This window comes from Embiotoca jacksoni, unplaced genomic scaffold, assembly GCF_022577435.1.
Source record: "Embiotoca jacksoni isolate LCO1_2020_lvr unplaced genomic scaffold, fEmbJac1.0.p SCAF_21, whole genome shotgun sequence".
Lineage (NCBI taxonomy): Eukaryota > Metazoa > Chordata > Actinopteri > Embiotocidae > Embiotoca > Embiotoca jacksoni.
In genome coordinates, this window is record NW_027185352.1 from 10,760,282 (window position 1) to 10,775,526 (window position 15,245).

At 42.3% G+C, this 15,245-nt stretch overlaps 1 protein-coding gene across 4 annotated transcripts in view; it reads right to left on the reverse strand.

Moving 5' to 3' along the window:
* Nucleotides 1–744: 744 nt before the first annotated feature.
* Nucleotides 745–15,245, reverse strand: part of ahcyl2b (adenosylhomocysteinase like 2b) — a 40,827-nt gene continuing 26,326 nt past the window's right edge. For all 4 annotated transcript variants that reach the window (XM_069156874.1, XM_069156875.1, XM_069156877.1 and 1 more), the window contains exons 3-17: nucleotides 13,517–13,660; nucleotides 12,379–12,479; nucleotides 12,181–12,283; nucleotides 11,948–12,042; nucleotides 11,436–11,542; nucleotides 10,854–10,970; nucleotides 10,654–10,717; nucleotides 9,661–9,749; nucleotides 9,485–9,555; nucleotides 8,349–8,443; nucleotides 7,046–7,144; nucleotides 5,605–5,673; nucleotides 5,383–5,461; nucleotides 4,558–4,678; nucleotides 745–3,614 (exon numbers count right to left, since the gene is read on the reverse strand). In XM_069156874.1, the coding sequence (XP_069012975.1) occupies nucleotides 3,608–3,614; nucleotides 4,558–4,678; nucleotides 5,383–5,461; nucleotides 5,605–5,673; nucleotides 7,046–7,144; nucleotides 8,349–8,443; nucleotides 9,485–9,555; nucleotides 9,661–9,749; nucleotides 10,654–10,717; nucleotides 10,854–10,970; nucleotides 11,436–11,542; nucleotides 11,948–12,042; nucleotides 12,181–12,283; nucleotides 12,379–12,479; nucleotides 13,517–13,660 (1,361 nt within the window). In that variant the 3' untranslated portion in view covers nucleotides 745–3,607. The remainder of the gene's footprint in view (nucleotides 3,615–4,557; nucleotides 4,679–5,382; nucleotides 5,462–5,604; nucleotides 5,674–7,045; nucleotides 7,145–8,348; nucleotides 8,444–9,484; nucleotides 9,556–9,660; nucleotides 9,750–10,653; nucleotides 10,718–10,853; nucleotides 10,971–11,435; nucleotides 11,543–11,947; nucleotides 12,043–12,180; nucleotides 12,284–12,378; nucleotides 12,480–13,516; nucleotides 13,661–15,245) is intronic.

Genomic DNA, 15,245 nt, shown 5'->3' on the forward strand with positions numbered 1-15,245 from the left:
CGTCACGGTTATTTACTACAGATAGCTCCTCCCACGGGGCGGAGCCAAACATTATTTATTTATTTATTTAAATTATTTTTTTTTTTATAGGTGTGACCAGGCTTAGGCCAGTACTTATTCAGAAGTGGCACAGAAATTAGATTATTTGACTTTGACTGCAGCCACGATGCTGAGTGGGGTGGCCTCGCCTCGCCCCCCGCCCCCCCCGGCCACCCTCGAGCTCCACTAGTGGTGCTACACATTTATTTTCACAAGTCGAGCAGCACTCAACACAGTGAGTAAACCGACCTCATTCATTACTGATGTAGTAGCCCCAGACCACACTGTGTCAGGCCGTTTCTCGCGTCAATTTTTTTTTGTTACAAAAAAAAGAAACGCATCAAAATAAAAAATAAAAATAAAAAAAAGTAATTTGTAAACCTCTGAATTATAGTTTTAAATCGCTTTAAATTACATCTTATTCTATAGGTGTCAAACTGTTAAAAACTGTTGATGCAGATTTATGTGTCAAGTAAATAAATAAAGGCTCACAGCCAGCTCGACTCCGCGGGTGTCAGAGATGTCCCGGTCTGGCTGCTGCTGGCCCTGATGAGCTCACCGTGACAGACGTCGGCAGCTGCACACGCGGGCTCCCCTTCTTCCAACACACACAAATACAGCTTCTCAGAAATCAGTCAACAACAGACTGGAACAAACACAAAACAGCAGTCAAACGTTGTAGAAATTAAGATGCGCACAAAATGGTTACAATTTTTTACATTTTTATTCATTAAGATTACAGAATGTTTTAATTATTGCTCATCATCTACCATTATCACTTGTAATATTTAAACATAAGTTTTTTTGTTTTTTTTTCTTTATTAGACAACTTAAAACATGTTTGAGAATTTTGCCAGTTTGCACTGTATGAGGATTTACAACAATAAATACAGGAGTTCATTCTTCTTTTACCTTCCTATACTTTTAAAGGTTGCCATATCTGTATATAGTAGGTATATACATATATGATGCTGGTGTCTTCCCCCGCCCACACACACTCGTGTCAGTCAGCTTACGGCTGTCAAAAAAAAACAGTTTCTCCCCCTAACGCACAGGCTAGGGTCCTGAGGCAGCTGTTAACAAAGCAACTATGGCCCACACAAAAGGGATGTATACAAATACAGAAAGACATTTAAGAGGCACACACACACACACACACACACTCATCTATTGCCACCTCATCTTTCTCTCAAGAGAGCATTCAACACATTCGCACGCAAAAGGAAGAAAAATAAGACTTAGGAACTACACAGACGACAGGTCACACTACTTCAAGAGCGGGTTCTTAACAGCACGAGGAGACAAGAGAAATGCACAAACATTGGCAAGGAACAGTGCGTCACCGGACCGCGACACAGTACAGGAGCTTGTCCTTTCATGGTGGCATATGGTCAGACAGTGAGAGGTTCCCACACACACACACACACCTTTGATTTCTTCAGACTTGATTTCGCCACAATTAAAGGAAGAGTCCGACACTGTGGGAAATAAAATTGTTTCTTTTTTTGCCGAGATGAACTCAGCAAAAGTGTGCAGACGTCAGAGCGTTTTTTTTTGTTTTTTTTCATTGAACATGAAAAAAAACCAAAAAAAAACGCTTTGACGTCTGCACACTAAATTCATTAAGTTTATCTTGGCAACACTTGGCAAGAAAAGCTAGTAAATAGATTTTCCGAAATGTTGAACTGTTCCTTTAAAAGACTTTGGTAACCTTCAGTCGTGATGTCACACAAAAAAAAAAAAATTAAAAAAAAAAAACTGAAATGTGTCGGCATATCTGAATTTCGAGTGAGCGCCGATTTATTCAAACCGGTAAAGCTCTTTGTGCTATTTCCACCTGTTCAGAAGATGTAACTCAAATCAAATGAATTTTCCACGTACATCACAGTACTGTAATTTTTTTTTTTTTTTTTTTTTGTACCTGGATAAATGAGCTTCTATATGTCTGGTTGTGTTTAAGTATTTGATCTCACTCGGTAAAAGCAGAGCTGGCAGAGTATGTGACTGGATCAGGTGTGTAGCAGCAGCAGCAGCGGGGTGTGTACTTGGCAGTCAGCTGAAATCACTGTCAGGACTTTCTAATTTGTACCGTCAGCTCGGCCCCGATGGCGACCACGCAGCTCATTAGAAAAGAAGAAAAAGGCGGGCAAAGGTGAACATCCACTTGAAGGACCGACGCGCATCAATTTGGAGAGATGATGAATGGAAACAAAAACCGTCATGATGCAAGATTTTGATTTTTAAGCTGAACCATTTGAGTACCAAAGAGCTGTGTTGTTTGTGTAATTGTAAGTACAGCAAATTGCAACAGCACCATACTTTTTTTTTTATTGAGGACCTGATAGAAAATATGAGCTGGAGTACCAGCCTGCATGGCAACAACGTGCTGCACATTTGGTATTTCTATAAATGTTTTGTCACAGTATTCATAATAAGGGCTTGAGGACATGAATTACACCTTTCATTAGAACATTTAATTGCTTATCTCTGTGTGACATGTGTTTTATAGTAATGATATTTAGACGGCGAAGGAGAGAAAAAGATAGAAAAATCGTATTTTGATATAAATATCTAAATATACAGTATACCCATGTAATGATCTGACAACCTGCCATGCTTCTAATACATTAGAGTCATTCTTTTTTCTTTTTTTTCTTTAAAGGAAAAGACGAACTGAAATCACTTTTCATTACTTTGACACTTGCAGCAAGTGAGCAGCTGGAAGCTGAGAAAGAAGCAGCCAATGAGATGGTTTCACTGTGGGCTTGAGTGACAGGTGGAAGAACCAATCACCATCCAGTCATGCTAAAATGAAAAAAAAAAACCTCTACAGGCTGATCCGAAGGGACAGAACGCATCTTAAAAAAAAAAAAAAAGACAATGGTGAATCTCAATCAAATGAAATACATGATATGATTGGACCCTGAGACCCCACCTAACCCCTCCCACTACAACTAGCCCCGCCCTTGCAAATATTACACGAGAAAATGAAATCACAAGTAGAAAAGAAGAGACAATAAAAACAACAGCGACAAAAAACAAAACAAATAAATGACAGAAAAAAATTGTCCGTCACTAAATCTTCAAAAGGTCATCTTCATTCACGCAGATTTTTTTTTTTTTTTTTTTTAAATCAAGTTTTGTTTATATAGTAGATATCTGTTTAGCATCAGCAATTTAATCTTTAATAGATAAACAATAAAAGATCTGGCGATGGGAAGGGAAGATGGAGGATTTACATACAACTCGACACGCAAATGAGCATCTAAAGCGAAAGAGATAACGATGGCGAAGTGACGAGTGGAAGTTTAACACCTTCCCGGAGAAGACGACGTCGGGCAGCTAGCTAGTGGCAGGTGGCAGGAGCAGCTCCACAGAGTAGTTAATGTTATTATTATTACTGAAGTGTGAATAAATTAAACAACTGCCATAAGCGCAGGGAAAGCCACGCCCCACCCCACCCCCCCCACCCCAGATATAAAGCAGGTGTGTTGACTGTTCTGTCCGTCTATCCTTCTGAGTCTGTGCGATTCATGGAGTATTTCTTTAGTTCCTCCCCAACTGTGGTTTAATACCTTCAAAACAAAGAAACAACACATCAGTTAGCAGAAGTCAGAGGTGCTACAAACATGAAACTGAGAGAGAAACTAAACTGACTCTGTGGCAACAAGATTACAGAAGAAATCTTTCAAGTTTGTGTTGACAGACTGGACAGGTGGGAAAATGGTTGGTTTGGGAATTTCCTGATATTTCTGCACATTATTACTCAATACAAAAATGAAATAGCTCTGTTCCAATAAGAAGTTACTATTGTTATTTGATGACCAGCAAAAGCCACTATAATTTCTATACATTACAACTAGACTGGCAAGCTATTGTTCAATCATATCGCTGGGTTAAAAGATTTGGCGCCACATACAAACAGACTTAAGGTCGGAGTCCATTTTGGATCCAATTCAGGTGGACAAAATACCCGCGTTCATTCAGCCATCTTCAAACTATCACAACAAGGTTTCTCACAAACAAAAACATCTGGTGAGTTCGAGCTGCTTAACCTTAAAACCCTCCTAATTTATTGGAACGTGAAATTGACACTCTTTGCTGTTGTCTAGTTCATGCGTTCACTCCAAGCTGGTGGGAGAATAATAGTTTTGAATTGAGACCTTCAGGACTGCGAACCAGCAGTAAGTAAAAGGAAAAGGGCAATTTATTTATCTGTTTATTCAACGTGTTAGATTCATTTATTCTCCTTTAAGGTTATAGCTACAGGTAATACAGGCGATTATTAGCTGTAATGTCTTCTTAACCCCCCCAAAAAAAAATGCTGATTAAATTTTAGCTGAATCATTCATTTTTAGTTTGTTACAAACGACTGCTTAAAACTTAACCTAACTGCATTAGATCAGGAGTCAGAATGATATTGAAAAGGAACTCGGCACAAACGGGACTCGACACCAGTATTTCCAGAACAGGATCATTTTGTCATTCAAACCAAAGTGTGCAGAAGAGTTTTCATACCGATAGTAGTTTGGCTTAAAGGGTCCGTTCTTGTTCAAGCCCAGATACTTGGCCTGCTCGTCAGTCAGCTCTGTCAGATGTGCGTCAAATGTTGGCAGATGTAGGCTGGCCACATACTCATCTGGAGGGCGAAGAGAGAGGAAGAGGACGTTAACATTCACCAGGCGTCCGCGGTTTGATTAATCATTTCAATTGAGAAAAGGAGGAGAAGTAGCAGGGAGTACTGGGATTTACCTTGATTTACTTTCTCTCTGCAGTGTCTTCTATCTTCTTTTTTGCTTTCCCTCTCCTCATCTGAGCCCTTCCTTGTCTCATCTCTGTGTCAGTGTGTGCTGTGGTAACAGCAGCAGTCACTGACGGCGTGACCTACATTCACCTCCCTGTTTTTCTTTACCGTGTCTGTGCTCTGCTCTGCTCTCGGGCACCGAGGGACCGCTCGGAAATGCGACGGGGGACTATGCAGACACGCTGCGGGTCGTACGCGTCGCACACATATGTGCCCAGACACACGGGATTCAATCTACTGTGGATGAGTTGCTATCCGGGGATGTGACTCCGGACTGAACACGCGAGACCGGCTCTGCTGTCAATAGAGATAAATGCCGAGCGCCCGCGGGCCTTCTGCTGAGCCACAACAAACTGTGTGTAATCCCCTTCCTCTCCATCTCCGTGGTTGGTGGCTACTTATGTACCAGACAATATGAACCATCACTGATATCATACCGAGTTTGTTATACAAGAGGCGTTTACGCAATTCAACTACACTATTCCTGCATTAAGCTCTCTTTCTCCAAGCTTTATGGTCTGACGTGAAGAAAATCTTACCCATCTTCTTCGGCAGTAGGTAAACGTCCTGCTTGTAGCGTCCCTCGGGGGCATTGTACAGCTCTATCAGAGCCAGCGCCTGGACACGGACACACACAGGTGTTACCCACATGACACCACGTAAACACAGCGAAGAGAGATAGAGCTGGTGAGGCGCGCAGCGTAAAGTCCGAAACACGTACAGCAATGTGAATGAGACAGAACTCGATCCACGGTTGTTACCTGGGTAGTGGCAGTGATGGAGAGCACGAAAGTGGGCACAGTGGAACAGCTGAGGTTCAGCAGACGACCCTGGATAGGAAGGAAACGCAAGCTTAGAGCACACAGAGCAACAACAGGCGCAGGTTCTTATCTGCAGTCTGGGCGACATGATAAAACATTGGAGGAGGGAAATGCTTGCTGGAGATGATTCAACTCAGATCCCAGTGTTCCCCTTCAGACCGGCTGTTGTGTAAAACTGTAATCAGTCTAGTTAATCAGAATAACTATAAGGCAAACAATAAAACTGAAAAATGCTGCATTAAAAATTCATTAAAGCTCTTTGCTTCTTTTTTTTTTTTTTTTAATTTTGAATCGACCTTAGATAGTTTATCTTGTCAACTTCTTTGTAAATTACTGCTGTGCATAATCTGACTAAGACGAATGATGGCAAATCTATATTATATTTTGACAGCCGTAGATAAAGGGCTGAGTATCTAGTCCTCTGAAACTGAACCTTTCAGGAGGAAAAGGAGGAACAGAGAAAGGTTGTATTGTTGCTTCTGAAAGGCGAAAGTGAAATAAAACACTGTTAATATGCAGCGAACCGCACACACACGCTGATCACTCTGACACCGTTTCGTGATAATGTGTGTTTTCATGTGTGGAGAAGGCTCATTGTGCCTTGTACGATGCACACAAAAGGTCTCCACAACTCAGACTGCCGTGTCTGCCAAAACTTGTCGTTGTGGCCCATCGCAGTCTTTAGTAGCAGAGCCAAGCACAGTTCATGAATTTGTATAAATAAATGCATGAGTGCATCGTATTACCTGGTGACACAAAGTTAGAAAAACACAGTGCTGACGCTATTTAAGAAAAACAGATCTCAGACATAGAAAATTAAGACGAAGATGCAATAAACAGTGTTTATGGCGCCCAGCTGTGTTAAGAATCAGAGCTGTTAGAACAGAACGCGATCCGGAGGACGGTGAGGTGAGGATGGAGGAGTAAACTCGCTGCACATCAAACAGCCTCAGAGAGTCAGACATCGACGGGCTGCCAGGTCATCTGTCTGGGCCTGTTAGACTGCTCTCATTCTGTCACAGCTTGTAAAACACATATGCGCGCGTGCACGCACGCACGCACGCACGCACACACACACACACACACACACACACAACATCTCGCAACTGACCTGAAATGTTTTTTGTTTTTCTGCAACTTGTTGACCAAATTCTATTTTTTAATGATGCTTGATAAGGTGTTTAATAAACGTGACTGGACATGACTGCTACAAGAAATGGCTGAAAAGTAGGCTTCACAATTGTGAGTAAAAAGCGTGGAAAAAAACAAACAAACACCGGTGGCCCCTGGAGACTGTCGTCCTTTACGTCCATCCACATCACACTGTTTGTGTTGTCAATGGTGTGGTTCAAGCAAAAGCTGTTCGCGAGTGTGTGCGTACCTCTGCCAGCAGAACTATCCTCTTGCCGTCGGGCCAGATTACATGGTCCACCTGAGAGCGCACCCTCTCCCAGGTCAGCTCGGGAGTCCGCAGACTCGCCTGCAGGATAAGCACAACTTCGTCAACAATTACATCCGTTTGGCTGATGATACAGCTGAACAGTCCTCCGTCTACCATCGTGGGTCAAGTAATGACGAGGCATGCTGATGAAGTGACTCGTATCTTCCTCTCGTATAGCCCTGTCCGAGGTGGGAATTCGTGACGTCGTCTGTGTCCGACCACCAGAGGATTTAAAAAAAAAAAAAAATTTAAAAAAAAATCTCCTGGGAACTAAGATGCCAGCTCTCCTGTCGAAAAAGGACCAGATCAGCTGCCTAATTCAGGGAGCACATCAACGCTCAGTTCGCCCACCCACTATTGTTTACGTCGAGTATGTTGTACGTCACACGACCCTTTTCATGTTACACGTTGAGACTCTAAAAATCACACAGAGTGGCAACATAATGCTGGCTTTGGATGTTTCAGTGTAAAAAAGGAAAAGAAGCAACTGGAATAATGAGAGGTCTCCTTTACTGCAGCGTTGTGGCCTTTCCGGTTAAAACAGGCTGTATGTGAGCTCCTCCCTCTGTTAACCACTCACTGTGATTGCCATCTTCATAAAATATTGACATTACTCCATCAGACCCTTATCCCCCCCAAAAAAAAAAATAATCAGACCCTTATCTTTGCAACATTTCTATATTTTCATTGTCCTTATAATTCTGCATTCACTCCGAATTAAAAGCCTAAAATTCTAAAGATAATTCTCCACCCTATCTTCTTAGTTTACATCAGCACTGAGCTTCTCAGACACGGTGACATCGAGCAGTGAGATCATAACTGTCATTAAAGTACCCTGACAGACGAAGTCTTGTTAGAGCTAAATATGTACTGTAAAAATCGATTTGTCAGCCACACTGCCGAGAGGATGAAAAGAAAATCTCCACTCGTCTGTATTTTATTCCGACAGTTATAGGAGGTTATGGATCCAGCTTTTCACTGCAACACCGCTGCCTCAAACTACAGTGTCAGTTACCATGACAACATTGAACAGTCACAGCCCAAGGTCAATTTTTACAGACAGAGGGACATTCAACAAGCTGCCAGGAACTGCCTGTGTTTGGGTTTGGAGAATATCTTGCTTAAAAAACAAGTTTAACGCAAGCCAGGTATTTGACCTTGCCTGTTACATCATTACTTAATTTGGCAAGATATTAAATACAAGATCCCTGCATTTAGAGGTTTTTGTAAGCTGGGGACTGACCACATCGATCTCGGTGTTGGAGTGTCCCATGTTGCAGACAATGCAGCCGTTCTTCATGCGGTCCAGGTACTCTCTCACCACGACATTCTTATTTCCTGAGAGAAGGCGGGGACGCAAAGAACAAGAAGTTACGAAAGGGAGAAAGCAAAAATCGGAAAGACTAAAGTGCACACGAGGTTTTCATAAACGCCATGTTGCGAAGGGACTAAATGCGTTTTCTAGAACTTCATATAGAAAATCAGGGGACTGAAGAAAAAAAAGTCTTTACAGTACACGATGTAATTATTTATCTCAGAACATCATCATTGTTAATTAGGTCAGGAAATGAGATTTAGTTGGAGGGTTCCACCTGCCTGCACACTACAGTACTAAGGAGCCAAATTCTGTCACAAATCAATTGCTCAATATCACAGACAAATAAAAAAAATAACAACTAATAAATTGCAATCTGTGTGTGTGTGTGTGTGTGTGTGTGTGTGCACACGTGAGAAGGTTATTTTTATTCATCAGACAGATGTGTTTCCCCGAAGGACCAAGTTTCTTTAACATTTTTCAAATCGGCTTTGTTCATTTCTCTTCAGCGACAATAATAATTCACTGGGACTCTTTTTGAGTTTTGCTTCATGGGCCCTAATGAGCTGAGCTTCCAGTACGTGACCTTATTAGAGCTCCCGTCTGTCCTCTTTTCTTTCTTTCACAGCACTTTTTTTTTATTATCTTTCCTGTTCATTTGTGGTTTCACCCCTAAAGACAGTTCTCTGCTTCAGGCCTGCCGGCAGCATTAGGTAATGAAGCAGAGACGCAACTAATTCTCTGCTCCAATTAAGTGTTCGACTCCCCGGCTGCCGAGCCGAGAACCTGATTAGTAACTGCAGCAGTTTGATTACTATGATTTAATATCTGTCGAGTCACTCTGAGTGAACACTAACAGAATGCTGTGACTGACAGTTTCATGTCTCTCACCCTCTGAAAACACAAAATCTAAATTGGTTTTCCTTCTATGTACTAACTGCATTTATGTTATAAAACAATTAGTGAGGATTAATATAATTAATCATGCAGAAGGACTCATAAAGTTCAATTTCACCGACCAAAAGCGAATGCGAGATTCTTCTTTTCAGAGCTCCAGAACCAACCTGTGCAGGTGATGACGATGTCCACTTGTCTGATGACCTCGTTGAGTTTCACCAGCCTGAAGCCGTCCATGCTGCGATTGGTGAGAAGGGTAAATTTTTTTTTTTTTAAAAAAGCGTATAAGACGGACGACATCATCACTTGGCCACAAGACAACAACAGAAAAGCTGAGACCTACCAGGCCTGCAAGGCACAGATGGGGTCGATCTCTGTGACGTAGACAATGGAGCCCATCGCTTTGAGGGCAGCGCAGCAGCCTTTTCCGACCTGAGGATGACAAAGACAAACGGGATATTAACATACAGTGTAAACACACATCTGCTGGTGCTGCGCAGGTTCATGTTTGGAGAGCAAACCTGGACGAGGACCAAACTGACAGGCTTCTGGTTTAAAATTTGGTTTTAGGTTTAAGTGTCAGCGTGCCATTTCGTATCGGCACTGATCACATGATGCATCTTAAATCACTACAGAGAGTCTTTTAGAAAGTCAGCGGGCCCCGTGTAAAAATAACGTGACTGATGTGAATCAGATTTAATCTAATTGGTTAGAAAAGGAAGCTCTTCTGTTGATCCGCAGACCAATTGTCAACAGGATGGTTCTTTTGTTGTTGTTTTTGAGCATTAATGTGCACTTATTTTTCAAAGATCTCTTTCACACCAAGATTAAAGAGAAGACCTCTAACAGACACGAGTAGACTTTAATTTAAACCAAAGCAAATAAGGTTAATACTGTCCGTCCTGTAACCGTGTTTAGACAAATTATAAACAGGGGAGACAAATAATTATTTTCGTAATGGGCATGTTCAGACCTGCCATTAACACGCATCCACATAGGAGGCTTTGGTGAAACAAACATCAGGTGGATGGAAATTTTTTCTTCACTAAACAGCGGCTGTATGACCGAGAGATCAGTTTACAGTTTACAAGTGAATCTCTTCTAGTTCTGTACAGTTCAGTTGTGCTCAGCAGAATGACGCTGGACATTTCTCCTATTGTTTGTTCGGGGGACAGCAGTTGAGTAGAAGGTCCTTCAATGTGGCCCAGAATGCATTTGCGTTCACACTGCTGAAAGAATGCGGCCATATGCCCCCCAAACTAATCTCTACTTAAAACTATCTTACTGTTCCTCTAAACTACATCCGAATCAATGTGTGCGAGGACGTCAGCCTCACCTCTCCGTATCCACACACCACCACCTGTTTGCCTCCAAACATGACATCAGTGGTCCTCTTCAGCCTGAGGACAGAAACACTATTATTACACACTGGCGGCTGAATATTTGGAAGAGGTGGGTGTAAATGTTCAAAGCAACAAACGAGGGTCTGGGTTTTTTTTTTTTTAAATTTCTAATAAGCAGGACAAAGTTTCATACCCATCTAAGATGGACTCTCTGCAGCAGTAGAGGTTGTCAAACTTCTGTTTGGTAACGGAGTCGTTGACGTTCATGGCTGGAACACACAGCTTCCCTGCCTTGGACAGCTGGTACAACCTGCATACACACATCAAAAACACACCCAAACATCACAATTAGGTGTAACAACCATGATGCTTGGTGGCAGAGAACATTAAACAACAGTCAAATATTTTTCCTCTTTCAGTGATGTCAAACGGTGTCATACAGACTACACAATCCAGACAGAAAAAAAAAAAGCGCTTTAGTTTAAAGAAGGCACTGGTTTTATTTTTATACTAACAATGTGTAAATGTAACAAAATATGTTATCAAAGTTGCATTTGCAAACACAACCTGGCTGCATTTGTACACTCTCAGTTCTTTGTCAACAGAGAACCTTTACTTACCACTAGGTGGTGACGTTGCCTCACCAGAGACTCTGTGCAGTTTGTGTTGACATTTACTTGCATAATCTCCCATTTAATACCCAGAGAACTGCTTTTATCTAAAGCAATGTGATATTTAATATTACACAAGGATGAGTGCGTGCTTCATGTCCCACCTGTGCACACCGGTGACACTCTCCTCTACTATGCCCTTGATCTTCTTGAACATGTTGGGATATTTTTTATAAATCCAGTGAGTCAGGTCTCCACCGTCATCCAAGATCTGACAAAGAATAAGAGACATTGGTGAGTAGAGGCGGCAGAGGAGGAGGATTATGGTTGAGAGAAGATATTAGGAAAGAGGAGAAACGGTAAAAAGAAATTACAGCAAAGTGAAGAAAGAATCGGCTGAAAATCTGAAGTTTCATGGTCAAAGAACCAATTTCCAATTCAGTCCAGGCTATTTTCATCAACATTCAAAAACACTCCTGCACTTCCACCCACAGTGGCAAGTCACCAATTTTGATGTAGAAACAGATAATATAATAATTAATATATTTAAAACAATCTGGTTGTCTGGTATAAATAGCAGATGTGTTTACTACCAGTGAGGACAGCGGGACGTAAAAAGAAAGAACAGATTTTTCTCGTGATTTAGTGAGCTTCATGTAGTACGTAGGTGTGCTACCATGTTGGGTTGCCAGCCCTCCACGTTGACACAGCGATCGATGCACCACCAGAAGTCGTCCTCTGACTCTCCCTTCCACGCAAATACACTGAAACCTACAAAGAGACGGGGGGAAATGATCAATCAGTGCATGATGTGAAAGAGAAGAGCACGTACATATTTTAAGAAGAAGTGAATAAAAAAGAGAGAGCAGAAAAGGTCAGATGTCACACAAAGGAACTCCCGAGTCTCACCTCCCTCTGCCAGAGCAGCTGCCACTTCGTTCTGGGTGGAGTAGATGTTGCAGGCTGCCCATCTGCACTGAGCCCCCAAAGCTGACAGAGTCTCCATCAGCACCTGTGGAGAAGAGAAGGGTCTCGTCTTGACTGTTTGTTTTAGCTGCCGGGTGTGTGTGTGTGTGTGTGTGTGTGTGTGTGTGTGTGTGTGCTCACAGCAGTCTGGGCGGTGATGTGAGTGCAGCCCACCACCTTGGCACCAGCGAGGGGTTTCTCCCCCTGGGCTCGCTTCCTCAGAGCCATCAGCGCTGGCATCTCTGAAAGACGAAGGAATAACACACACACACACACACACACACACACACACACACACACAGAGAGAGGAATCAGCTGGACGGTTAAGAAATTCTCACCGTTTAATCCTTCTAATACTTCATCGCTAATCCATCGACTCATCCAGCTGAGTTACTGATGCTAGGGATAAAATGTGAGAGTGAGAGTGTGTGTGTGTGTGTGTGTGTGTGTGTGTGTGTGTGTGTGTGTGTGTGTGTGTGTGTGTGTGTGTGTGTGTGTGTGTGTGTGTGTGTGTGGCCTGCAGGGTTCAGCTGAGGCTCCCTGTATATTTTGTGAAGTAATTAGAGAAAGAGGTAAATTATATGCATTTGCAGCAGCGTGGACAATATGGCACCACACACACACACACACACACACACACACACACCCTCATATACACACATGCAAAAACACTTTGAATGGAGTATTTTCCTCATGGCTTTATTACGATACTTTCACTGCCCCTTTATGCATTAATAATGCACGTGTTTAAGAAAACCTGAGTGGAAATGGCGGAAATTCAAGCAAAGATATTTTACAAAAAAAAAACTATTTTCTTCCATTGATGCACTGAGTATCACAAAGTGCAGCGTAAACAGACAAGTCATCATGTGTGTGTGAAGCACGCAGCTCTGCTGTGCAGAGTGTTTGCTGACTTTAGCGTCAGATATGTTTGAACCAATGAGAAGATTAAAGTTTAAAATTAAGACATTAAAACAAACATAAATTAATGATGGGATTATTTTCTTAAGGACCACTAGAACACTGACCAGGAGTGAATTTAGTGAATGACACCGTAATGACATACGGGAAAAAAAATGTATTGACTTTGTATTTCGTGAGAGAAGCGGATGCTTTTTGAATGGGAGTCCGTCCCTATTGTCAGTGACATTACAAGTAAAAGCACCTCCCCATTGCCTTCACTTTTCAGACCCGCATTTTTATGTACGGCCTATGATGGAAACTAAACTCTCAATTTCCCCTTTTCAAAGTAATCAGCGACAGCGTCGTGTTGCTTTACCTTGCTCGGCGATCTCGATCTCTCTGCGTCCAAAGTCGGCCTGTTTGATGTTTTTGATGCAGAAGTCTCCATTGCCCTTGGAGTTTTTCTGCTGTTTGTCCCGAGGAGATGTCTCGTCGTCAGAGCTGTCCGTATACGACGCCGCTGCAAACAACCACACGTACACAACGGCATCGTCACGCACACGCAGAGATGGTATATTGCTGCAGTATAAGTAGCTGTAAACACCATCTGAACTGGATTCGCTGGATTTTTTTTAAGTGCAGAACAAACACAGCGTGGCTCTGTCTTTGGTTTCTACACGGGGAATAAAGTTTGTACTTTCCTCAACCCTGCTATTTGACTTTGGTAGGCCGCGGATTCTGGACGGCACAGAGATTAAGTGCTTGTACGCCCGTCTAGCCAAACCATGTCATCAAACGGAGCGACTCCAGCCTCTGCACTCGACCGAAGCAGAAAGTAAACAGAATATAGCTGCACACACGAGTTTAACACTTGAACATAAAAAGGAACCGTGAAGTAGAGAAGTATCTCCGATATAAACAGTGTGCTTCCTGAACTTCAGGCTGAGTCGGCACAGCGTGCCGCTCCTTCTGTAAAACGGCTTCACGGTGCCAATATTACACCTACCACCTTTTCCCAATGCCCATGAACCAGTACCAGATAAAACCGAGTGACCTGCCAACTGTCTAACAATACTGAAAGTAAAGAACATGCTGTACTCTGCTGCCATGAGGGGACAGGGTAAAAAAAAAAAAAGAGAGAGAAGAAGAAATAATTCATGAATGAACTGTTGGGACACATCTTCTTTTGAAATCTGCGAACTGTACTGACAGGAGGAAAGGGTGGGCAGAGAGTGTGCGCTCAGGAGATCATGGAGGGAGGAGGGTGGTGGTGGTGGGGTGTAGTGATACTTGGAACAGGTACCAAGTCACAGACAGGTACAGTTCATTTGCTGGTGAAGGAACGTTTTTCCACCACTAAACTCTCCTTGGAAGACAACTACCATAATTCAGTACAAGGCCTCAATAACTCTTTGCAGCTTCATGTTAGAGTCAGTGTAACTAGAACATGATAATTAAAAAAATATATATAGTTTCCTTCATACGAATGTAGTTACATAATATTAATTAAAACAAAGAATGGCAGCATTTCTATGCGGTAGTTTAGTCTCGTTTCATAGACCACCAGCTTAAAAAGAATCCTAATTAAAGGGACTTTTACTCTTCGGAAAACTATGTCCGGTGTTCAGTGTGGTCTCTGTACTGTGGGAACCATTAGAGAAATAAAAATCAGTCTGCTGAGGGACTTATGGGAGAAGACAGGGAATCAGCAGAGAGGTGGGAGAGGGAAGAAAAATACCATGAAACCGGGTTCAAAGAGTTGAACAAGAATCTGAACGTAACCTTAAGTTCAGGAAGATTTGACTCGCTTTACAAAGGCTGCTGTTAATAGTTAAGACGTTAACACGAGGAGAAGAAGAAGAAGAAGAAAAAAAAAAAAAAAAGTCATGCTTGTCAAATCATTGACTGAAATAAATGGAGACTAAGTGCACTCATCACTATCTCAGTGTCTGGGAGGGAAAAAAACAGATCATTATTTTGGTCGTGATCTGAAAGCCTCGGGCCGGAGACGAAGAGTTCTTGGGTGTCCCGCGGTGGCGGCAGGAGGGAGCATAAGAGCTGAAGTTAAAGGAAAGTGAAGTAAGGAGGAGAAAGAAGAAGAAAAT